The sequence below is a fragment of the Emiliania huxleyi genome, assembly GCF_000372725.1.
Source record: "Emiliania huxleyi CCMP1516 chromosome Unknown EMIHUscaffold_188, whole genome shotgun sequence".
In the NCBI taxonomy this organism is placed as follows: Eukaryota; Haptophyta; order Isochrysidales; family Noelaerhabdaceae; genus Emiliania; species Emiliania huxleyi.
The window spans coordinates 265,448-275,745 of NW_005200712.1; the positions used below are offsets into that span (position 1 = coordinate 265,448).

Sequence of the window (10,298 nt, forward strand, 5' to 3'; positions counted from 1 at the left end):
GATTACATAGGTTTAGTTGCCAGCGATCTCTGCACCAGTTGCGGTGGGGATAGAGTTGATCTCGCGCTCGCTTGTGTTTGCGATCATTAGCCTCAGATGCGTCAACATTTCTTCCCCACAGGATGGGGGGGGCGAGGGCGGTGGTGGGGGCGAGGAGGGCAAAGGGGCGGCGGGGGGAGGCAGCACAGGTGATGGAGGCGACGCCGGTGGAGGAGAATGCGGCAGCGGGCTCGGCGGAGGAGTTGACGGCGAGGCAGACGGCGGGCTTGTTGGTGGCGGCGGCATCAAATCCACCCAGTGCCATAGGACATCGCTCACACCGCACCAGAGCATTTTGTCATGCCTTCGCGTCTCGCACACCGCGGCGTTCGGGGCCTGATTCCCCTTGCCCCACGCGTCCTGCTGCCAATACGGCAATGGGGCCTGCCCATGCCCCTCTCCGAGCCTGGTGTGGCATCTGCTGCCCTCCAAGCAGGGACAGCCGGTTGGGAGCCAGTACCAACACGTCGCTGGAGGCTGGGTGGGCACGGGTTTCACCAGCGGGGGCGGCGGAGGGAGCAAGGGCGGCGGGGGCGAGGGTGGGGACGGCTGGGCAGGCGACGGCGGGTGGGGACTGCGAGGAGAGGGCGGCGAGGGCGAGGGCAAAGCGGGTGGGGAAGGGGGGAGTGACGGCGGTGGCGGTGGCGGAAGTGACGGTGGTGGCGGTGGCGGAAGTGACGGCGGTGGCGGTGGCGGAAGTGACGGCGGAGGCGGTGGCGGCAGTAACGGCGGTGGCGGTGGCGGAAGTGACGGCGGAGGCGGTGGCGGCAGTAACGGCGGTGGCGGTGGCGGAAGTGACGGCGGTGGCGGAGGCGGACGTGATGGCGGTGGCTGTGGCGGAAGTGACGGCGGTGGCTGTGGCGGAAGTGACGGCGGTGGCTGTGGCGGAAGTGACGGCGGTGGCTGTCGCCAGAGGTGCCCGAAAACGCTTGGCTATGGTCGACGGCGTCTCCACCGCGTCCACCGCAGCCTCCTCGCCCGCCACCGCACTCGCCACCGTCGCCGCCTTCGCAACCGCCGTGCGATGTACCCATTAGCGGGCCGTTTGGCGTCGGCCCATTCCGCCAGCTCTGCTTGCGGCGCCGGCCGGGTTTTCTCGCTGTTGGGTCTCCTCGCGCCGTCTGTCTCGTGTCTCGACGTCTGTCGCCTGCCTGGGTCTTGAGGTGAGCTGTGCGCGAGCCCTTGTATGTCTGCGCCGGTGAACATCTTGTTTCTCTAAGGCTCCGGCCACGGTCAGGGTGACCCAAGGAATGTTGATGACACGTACACGTACACGTGTGGCACATCACGCCACGCGCCTCGGCCAGCTGGCGACGAGGAGCAAGCAGTCTCGCCGTCGAGGAGCGGCGCCGACCGTGCCCATGTCCACCGCGCTCGCCTCTCCCGAAGGGTGGCGCTTGCCTGCGGAGCGCATCGGCTACCCGCCGGACTGTGACCAGAATTGGCTGCTGACCAGCACGGTGGCTCCCGTTGTCAACGACCTCATGGCCAGCGCCGTGAGCAGCATTCTGCCGGCAGACGGCAGCGGGAGGCCTCTGCCCGCGCGGCTCTTCACAGACGGCTGGCTGCGCGCAGAGACCAATCTCGGAGGCCCGGTAGTCGACTTTTCAAACCTTGGTATCACGAGCCTCGTCCCCGGCGAGGTGACGCATGCTCTTTGCCGGAACGACAGGGAGTGGTACGCGAGGCAGCCCCTTACCACCAAGGTGGCCAACGTGCGCCTGCCCGATCACCTCTACTTTATCGTCGCGGGGATCGAGGCGCAGGTCTCCTTCAACTTTACCGTCAGTCAGAGGCTGCCGCTGGGCGGGCCGCTCCACATCGCCAACGGAGCCGGCAACGCCACTCTGCGTGGCTTCCTCGGGATGGATGTGGACGGCGGCGCCATCGGCCGGTGCGAGGGCAGCCTGGGCGTGCAGCCGTGGAGCATCTCGCAGCTCCACGTCTTTGGCGTCGGCTTCTCCGACGCGTTTGTCAGGGCCGCAGTCGGCGCCGTCCTGCCGTTGCTCGTGGGCGAGATCCCGGAGCTGCTCTGCCGCGGCGAGGCGTCGACTGTCAGCGCGCGCATCGTCGACGAGACGGGACGGGCGCGCGCCTTCGGCGGTCTGCCAGAGCTCGCCAACGCAAAGCTGACGCCCGTCCTCGCGCCGCTCCGCGCGCTGGACCTCGTGGTCGGGCCGGATCACCTGAAACGCGCGCGCCGCGACAGGGAGCGGCTCGCCCAAGTCGGGGTAGAGACTACGCTGGGACAAGGGCGCTTTTCAGGGATGGCTTGAGAGGAACCCTCGAACGTCGCAAATTTTTGTGCAACTGTGGGAGATGGTCGTCGCCGGTCTCTGGGGGAGGGAGGGGGCTCAACCAAGTGGGCCGTGTTCACAGCCCCGGGGGCTGTGAAAGGTATTTTCTTCTCAATAACAAGGCTGAGCTGTGAACTGTGATCTGTGAACACGCTCACGCCAAAACTCGCGCGTCCATGTCAAGAAAGCGCGCCACCCTCTCCCTTTCTCTCCATGTCAGTGGAGGGGCAGTCGTATGCCGCCATCATCTTTGCCCTTGCTGAGAAGCGCCGAGTGGACGGAGGGTACTACCCAGCAAGCGCAAGGCGGGTGCGGCAGGCTGCATGCGCCGCTGCAGTGCTTGGCAAAGCGCTCGAGCGGCTTGATCCGCGGAGGCCCCGAACGGCAATCGTCCACAACCTGGGGAGAGAAGAGCTCGGCATTCTCACACATGGCAAGCTGTGGCGGCTGCACCGGTGGAGGACGCCTCTAGACGGGCTCAACAACAAGAACCCGCTCTGGTCTCTCCCGTTTGCGCGGGTCATGTACTTTGACACCGACCACCTGCCGCTCCTCACCGGCAGCGCTGAGCGGATCGAGCTGCGGCGGGCGTCGTTCGAGCAGGCGTGGAGCGAGCCAGGCGAGCTTCGGGCGTTGGGCGAAGTCAACGCAAAGACGGGCCTACTCTGCTTCAACGGAGGGCTCCTACTGCTGAGGCCGGCGGCCGCCTCGGCGGCTCGGCTAGAGGCGGCCTCAAACATGTCGGCACGGCTCGTCGGCACGCCGCCCTCACAGTGGGGGCGCAGGGTGGCCGCGTTCAACCAAGGGGCAGCCGTGCCCTTTGAGGGCAACCTCTCGCGCTGCTCGCACCCCGGAGGCGACCAGGTGCCGCTCAATGCCGCCTTCCAGCACAACTGGGCGCCGCTCAACCTCACCTCGATTGACCCCTACAGCTGTGGGTGGGCGGTGGCAGGTGGTGGCGGCGACAGTGGCGACCAGCCCGCCCGCTTCAGCCAGCTCGACGCCTACCACTCGTTCCTCAACACGCTGCCGCTGCAGCTCGGCGCCTCGTGCAACGAGAGCGCCGCCGCCGCCGGTAGGTGCCCGCTCCCGCGCTCAGTCATGGTTGGGTCTCGGCGTTGGGCCCTGGCCGGCCGTCACGCGTGCCAGGCGTCGCACAGCCGATTTGCAAAGTACTGGTGGGAGCTGTTCCGGTCCTTGCCGAGCCGGACTCGGGTGGTGTGCTCGAGATGGGGCGGGTGAGAGGAGAAGGAAGAAGATGATGGGCACTTGCAATACGGCTCTAGATGGGGGAAAGAATCTACACACATCGAACCCTCTGGCAGGGGCAGTAAGTAAGTAAGTAAGGTGGCGAAGAACACACAGAGTCAGACCAACGACACGTTATCATCGTATGGGTGAACACGCCAGAACGCAAAGGAGAAGGGGGGTAACTCACCAAAAAGGGATTTGACATAACTCTCACGGGCTGAGTGCAAAAAAGAAAATGACGCGAAAAAAGAAAATCGAACCCATCGGCTGGAATACTTGCTGCACAGGTCGAAGCTGGAGGCAGGTCGCTAGACTGAGATGAGACCGCCAGTGGAGTTGGGAGTCCACCGTGCACCGCGCTGCGAGCCTGTCGTGTCCCTTGTCAGGAGCAGGAGAGCCCCACCTGTGCCCCTGATCGTCCTTCCAAAATCCTGCTCGTGCAGGTGTGGACCCTGTCCTCCTCCCCCATCCCCCGTTTGGAGGCCGCACTTGGAGCACTTGGAGTGCAGTCATCAACCTCACATCTAGCGCATCTAGGGCCGCGCTCTCTTTCTTTCTTTCGTGAGAGAGGCTTGTATTTTAAGTCTTTCTTTCTGGAGCCGGTGTGTGTGCCACAGTGCCAGTCCGCGCCAGTCCGCGCCCTTGTCGTGCCAGTGTGCTGTGAGACAGGCTTGATTCTCTCTGATGCCCAAAATTCTTTCTTTCTGCGCGCCAGTCCCGTGCCTAGTGTCGTGCGAGGGAGTTTTGTTGTAAAATTCTTTCTTTCTGGAAAGCACAGGGTTCCGGCTCCTAGCCAGATAGGGGGTCTGTCCCCACTGAGTCGCGCCAAAACGCCCTACCTACCTACTCGAGTACCTATTGCGCGGGCGCCAACCGCCAGGCTCCGTGCCCCACCTACCTACCTATTGCGGGCCCGCGCAGCGAAGCGAAAAATGCCCGTTGAGCCCTCTGTGAATAGGCGGCGCCGCCTCCGCACCCGTCTCGGCTGGCGTCCCAGCCGCAGGCGACACGTCTAGCATGGCCCCGTTCGCGGCTAAACGCGCCGTCTCCCGCGCGAGCGAAGCGGTATCATCGCGAGCAATCGCGTAACGGGAGGCTCGCTGGGTTTTTGTGGCTTTTTGTGCGGCTTTTTTGGATTCTCCCGCCTTCCTACTACTCTCTTGGGTTTTTTTAACCCCCCCCCCCACCACCACCACCCCACCACCACCACCTACCTACCTATTGCGGGGCCCTCTGGGGCGGTCAAAACCGGACCTACCTACCTATTGCACAGGGGCCAGCCAGGCGAGACCCCCTCTCTGGCTAGGAGCCGGAACCCAGGCAACCCGGATGCGGCTGCCTTGGCCACCTGTGCCTTGGCCTGGGATTGGACGCGCAAATACAACGCCCGATCAGCCCGCCGCGCCAGTCCGTTCAGGGGCATTCGCTGAGCGGCTCGACAATGCACTCTCCGAGCACGAGTCTCTCGAGAGAACGTTGATTGACGCTCGGGTCGCTGTTGACTCCGCGCACAGCCGTTTGCAACGCCTGCGGATGAACCACACTGCGGGAGAATTCGCCAACGCTGCCTTCGCAGTGGCCGCTCTCGCTCCCACCGCGCTCGCCACTGCCGCCCTCGCCACTGCCACGCTCTCGGCCACGGCAATTAGACCCGCCGCCCTCTCGCCTCCACCTTCTTCTCCTCTTTCGCCACCGCCGGCGCAGCCGCCGCCGCCACCGCCGCAGCCGCCGCAACCGCCTCAGCCGCCACCGCCGCCACTGCAGCCGCCACCGTCGCCACTGCAGCCGCCACCGCCGCTGCAGTTGCAGCCACCGTCCTCACCCACATTGCCAAGCCCGCCTCAGCCGCTGCCACCGCCGCTGCCAAGTCCCGCCCCTGCCGCCATCACCAATCTGCCCACTCTCCCGCCCCCTTCCCTGCCGCCACCGCCTGCGCCGCCACCGCCTCCGCCGCCTCCGCCACCGCCGCAACTGAACTTCCCGCCTCCCTTGCCGCTCCCCGTGCCGCTCGTGCCGATGCCAGCGCCCGCGCCGCTGCCGCCGCCGCCGTTTCTCGCAGGTGTCCCTCCGCGGGAGCTGGCAGGCAGAGAGCCGCTCCAGCCAGTCGCGCGGGCGCCAGCCAACCGAGCGGCTTGGGGCGGGGGGTTTGCAGGCGGTCTCACTCAAGCGGAGGACGGCGGTCTCGCAGAGGGCTTCAGCCTCTCGACGCCGGAGCAGCAGCAGCAGCAGCAGCAGCGGCAGCAGCAGCAGCAGCAGCAGTGGGAGATGGAGCAGCGGCAGCGGCAGCAGCAGTGGGAGGTGGAGCAGCGGCGGCAGCAGCAGCAGCTGGAAGAGGTGGTAGAGGAGGAGCTGCTCGAGGAGGTGAGCGACGCGTGCCTCTCGTCGCTCATCCACCGCTCCTCCAGCCCGGCGATCGTCCTCTTCTCGGACGGCGCGCGGCGTGTCTGTGTGGCCGCGAGAGCGATCTGGCCGCCCCTTGCACTGAGGCGAGCGCAGCGTGTGTCGGTAGGCTCTCGCGGCAGCGCTCTTCTCGAGGGCATGTTCATCGAGTCGTCGCGCCGCAGCGGCGGGCTGAGAGTTGTCAAGGCGCCCCCACGCCCCATGCCCCGCGAGCGTTTGCCTCCGAAGCCCCGATCTCGTCCAGCGTCCCTCCGACACAGGCGCCCATCTCAAGTTGCGGCCGCCTCTGGCAGTGGACTCGCTCTCAGGGCCAGCCGCTGCAGTCGTTGCCCGTGTGCGTCCTCTTCGTGCGTGGGTCGCCCGTCGCGACGCTGGCTGCTGGCGATTTTACGCCGGAGCTGCTCATGAAGTGGTCGTACTTGGCCGGCTGAAGCCCGTGTGTGCGAATCAGCGAGGGTCGGCGCTGCGCTGCTCGACACCGCCGCAGTCGGCGGGGCAGCGACGCTCGACACCCATTTTCTTTGCACACATGCATGTTGATTTGTCCACTGCCTTCGGACGTGTACCTGAAGCAGTGAGAGTGTGAGCAATCAACCTCTCCTCTCTCTTCTCTACTTCCACACCTAGATCCTAGTACGCCCTGCGGACTACCTGTGTTATATCGGTGTTGGCGGCACCGTACTTTACTGTAGACTCGTGTACGGAGTCTTCCCATCGGCGTATGACCGCATTTACAGCTTCGGCGATCGGCCACTCTCGTCATGCACGGCGCGCTGCTCCTTGCTGCATGCAATCTTCATCTTCTCCACTCCTCTTGCACATTATGCTGCTACAGAGGCACGCTCTTGTCGTTGGTTTTAGGTATGTTGTTAGCGGATCGCGACTTGTCGTCGGGTCCCTTCTCTCTCAATCGAGAAGGAATGAGGTCAGGTAGAGTGCTAGCGAATCTCACCCGTACTGTCTCTCGACGTCACGTCTACGACTATTCCCTCGGGCGACCTGAGGCCCACCGTCGCTCCAGCCACGAGAGCATCTCGCCCGCCTCCTCGCTTGCCATCTCGAGGGAGTAGCTGCGCATCCGGTCGTTGACGACGACACCAATTTTGGCGAGCTCGTCTCGAAGCTGATCCGCAAACCCGTAGTCGCGGCTTCGTTGTGCAACTCGCCGCGTCTCCAGCAGGCCGTCAAGTGCGCGTTGCGCCGCAGCGTCTAGCTCCGTCTCGTCGATGCTCTCGGCCTCCTCGCGTGTGTAGCCGTGCCTGCTAGTCGTTTCTTCCTTGGCTGGAGGCGCGCTCAGCCGCACGGGTGGCATCGGCGTGTGGATAGACCACCCGGGTCTTCCATCGGCACGCATGCTGCCGCCGCCGACAGTGCCGACAGTGAAGGTGCGAGCCGAGTCGTCGATGCTCACCCCCAGCGCGCCCAATTCGTCTCTGAGGCGGTCGGCGTCGACAAAGGCGCGTCGCTGCCGCGCTCCGACCTGCGACACGACAGCCTCTTTGGGAACACGAAAGCCTCTTTGGATTGGGCGCATGGTGGCGAGAAAAGGAGTTGGTGCGAAACTACTAGCTTTGGTGATCGCACCCGCTCCAATAGAAGCCGGTCAATTGTCAGCTGCTCTTCCTCCGAGAAACTCACGGCTCCGGCGTCCCCTCGTACGTAGCCGTGGCTGCTAGACGACGGCGTCTCGCCGCCATCCCCAGCGCTTTTGCGCGGCTCGACAAAGTACGTTTCCGTTCGGTCTTGAACCCGCACTCCAAAATCCCTCATCTTCTCGCGCAGCAGATCTGCCCGGGCGTAGTCCCGTGCACGCTGCGCCTCGCGCCTCTCTGACAGCATCTCGCGGAGCAGTGCCTCGGTCGCCTCATCAAGCTGAGCCGTCGACTCTGGATCGCAAGTGTAGCCTCCGGCAGGGGAAAGCGTGGTGTTGAGTGGAGCGGCGGCGGCAGCAGCAACGGCGGGGCCCACGAATCCAACCGCAGGCTCGGTCGCTGCGACGCCCGCGACGTCCAAGTTGATGCCTAGGCGGCGAGCGCGGGCAATGGTCTCGCTCTCGGAGATGTCCACACCAGCCCCCCCCTCCTTGGAGGCGATGTGCTCCTTGCCTGGCGTTGCAAAGCTAGCGTTGGCGCAGGGGGCCGCCTCTGGCGTACTCGGCGCCGGACGTGGATCGCAGAGCGGCATCGGCCCATGGTCCGCGTGCTGGCGGGGAGGCGCATCGCCGGTGCTGCTGTCCGGGGCGGCTTCTTCCTCTTCGCCAGCGGTGTCCGCGACGGCTTCTGGCGGTTCGGATGGGTCGGTGCTTGGCTGGCACAGGCGCAATACCTCGAGCACCGTGAGCGAGACTGCCAGGGATCCGAACGGCCCGTCGTCTCGTCCGTCGAGCTGAATCTGGCCGCTCAAGTCTTGGCCATGCTTGAGCGTCTGGTGGAGGTTGAAGTAGCCGCTCGCAACCTCTTTCGCCTTCTTGCGTGGTCCAAGTGCACGCAGCGTGAAGGTCACGTCGGCGTCTTCCTCGTCTCGGCTGGCGAGCGCCTCGCGGAGCTTGGCCTCCGCTGCAAGCCCAATATGCGCTTCGAGCACACACGCAAACACAAACTCGCCCGCTGTTGCTTGCACGCGTGGGGTGGTGAGCAGATGATTGAGTCCGGGCATCTCCACCTCGATCCACGCCTCCATGCCTCCCACCTCCCTTGCGGCTGGCTCACCAAGAATCGAAAGCTTCTCAATGCGGACGGTGACGCTCCTTGCGTCATGTCCCGGGCTGCCAAACGTGAAGCCCATGCGGCAACTCACGCGGCAGCGCGCCGGCGTCACACCGGTTCTGATGCAACTTCGGCGATGCTGTTCGGCCGACGAAAAAACTCGACGGGTGGCTCAACTTTGCGATATCTCGCCGACATTTGGAGGAGGTGCACTTCGGCCCGTGTTCGGTGCGTGCAATATCTCTAAAAGAAAGAAAGAAAACAGACAACCCAAGGGAGGGATGGGAGGACGGCACGCCGCCACCACACAGGGATTTTAAGGAGAGGAGTGTGGTGTTAGCCCTCGCCAACCCTAACCCTTGGTCGTCTGCCTCTTTCTATCTCCCTTCTCAGTCCCTCGCCGATTCTCGCTGCAACCCTCATGCCACCTCGCGGTCGTCCTACTCTCGTCGTTCTCCCTCCTGTCGTTTCCTCCTCTGTCCCTTCAGCTGTGGTATCGGCATGCATGCCATCCGGCATCCTCATTTCATAGCCCTCGACATCCCGCTCCTCGTTGTTCTCCCAGTACGTCGCTGACCATGCCGATTTATTCTTCTTTTGGACCTGGAGGCTGTTGCCGCAGATCTTTGTCACTAACCAGGCACACTCTAGCCGTCTATAGCTAGCGCGAGCTGCATCGTCGCAATATCTATCTCTCTAAAGAAAGAAAGAAAGAAAACAGACAACCCAAGGGAGGGATGGGAGGACGGCACGCCGCCACCACACAGGGATTTTAAGGAGAGGTGTGTGGTGCTATCTATCCTCTGGGCGCGACTTTGGCTGTCGATTTTTGTTTTATTTTGAGGCGCGTGCCTGCTCTCGAGGTTTTTAATTCTTTTCGTGTGTGCTAGTCTGCGCCAGTCAGCGCCCTTGTCGTGTCAGAGAGGGTCCCCTCGAAGAATTCTTACCTACAGGTAAGGGATCCCGTAAGAAATACTCGAGTACTCAACGCGGGGCCGGCGGCGGCGTTGCGCGGTGCTTTCATGTCTGCAGTGAGCTGCCCTGTCTGCACCTTCCTCAACGAAGCTCCCCACGCCAGATCGTGCGAGGTCTGCGGCAGCGCCCTCGAGCCTCCGCAAAAGATGGCGCGGCTCGCCGAAACAGTCGACCTGTGCGACAGCGACGATGAGAGCGAAGCGGGCGCATCGAAGTCGTCCGGTGCGTCCACCTCGACCTCGGCGTCCGCCTCGTCCGGGTCCTCTGCCGGCGGCAGCTGGCAGGACCGCTTCTTGCGCGATGGCTTTGTCATCCTGCGCGGCGCCGTCCCGGCGTCCGAGTGCGAGCGCTTCCTGTGGGCTGCAGTCGAGCCGGCGCTGGCGCGTGCCGGCATCGCCGTCCGCTCCTCGTCGACGTGGGGCGAGGAGGCCCTCGGTGCGGCCTGGGGAGACGAGGGAGGCGCCGTGCTGCGCGCGCCGGATGGCGGCGACCACCCGATCCCGCGGTGGGAGAGCGACTCGGCCTGGCCCGCTCTCTTCTCGTCGCCCGCGCTGCTCGAGGCGCTCGACGCGCTGCACGGCGGCCGACGCCGGTGGGGGTGGCGGCACGGCGCGGCGAGCGGCGTCGGCTG

The 10,298-nt window shown here is 64.6% G+C and overlaps 4 protein-coding genes across 4 annotated transcripts; 2 read left to right on the forward strand and 2 right to left on the reverse strand.

Annotated features, from left to right (window-relative positions):
* Positions 1 to 1,400: 1,400 nt before the first annotated feature.
* EMIHUDRAFT_233130 (hypothetical protein) lies at positions 1,401 to 3,670 on the forward strand (the record flags this gene model as incomplete). Its single annotated transcript, XM_005782660.1, has 4 exons — positions 1,401 to 2,264; positions 2,562 to 3,411; positions 3,486 to 3,574; positions 3,662 to 3,670. 4 exons carry the CDS (start codon positions 1,401 to 1,403, stop codon positions 3,668 to 3,670), a joined length of 1,812 nt encoding a protein of 603 aa, XP_005782717.1.
* A 1,996-nt stretch (positions 3,671 to 5,666) lies between these two features.
* Positions 5,667 to 6,717, forward strand: EMIHUDRAFT_456636 (hypothetical protein). Its single transcript, XM_005782661.1, has 3 exons — positions 5,667 to 6,018; positions 6,097 to 6,173; positions 6,248 to 6,717. The coding sequence occupies exons 1-3, from the start codon at positions 5,853 to 5,855 to the stop codon at positions 6,416 to 6,418; spliced, it is 414 nt and encodes a 137-aa protein (XP_005782718.1). The 5' UTR covers positions 5,667 to 5,852; the 3' UTR covers positions 6,419 to 6,717.
* A 1-nt stretch (position 6,718) lies between these two features.
* On the reverse strand, positions 6,719 to 8,771 carry EMIHUDRAFT_233132 (hypothetical protein; the record flags this gene model as incomplete). Its single annotated transcript, XM_005782662.1, has 3 exons — positions 6,719 to 6,800; positions 6,998 to 7,467; positions 7,572 to 8,771. The coding sequence occupies 3 exons, from the start codon at positions 8,769 to 8,771 to the stop codon at positions 6,719 to 6,721; spliced, it is 1,752 nt and encodes a 583-aa protein (XP_005782719.1).
* Positions 8,772 to 9,578: 807 nt separating this feature from the next.
* EMIHUDRAFT_233133 (hypothetical protein) lies at positions 9,579 to 10,061 on the reverse strand (the record flags this gene model as incomplete). Its single annotated transcript, XM_005782663.1, has 2 exons — positions 9,579 to 9,600; positions 9,682 to 10,061. 2 exons carry the CDS (start codon positions 10,059 to 10,061, stop codon positions 9,579 to 9,581), a joined length of 402 nt encoding a protein of 133 aa, XP_005782720.1.
* Between the last annotated feature and the right edge of the window lie 237 nt (positions 10,062 to 10,298).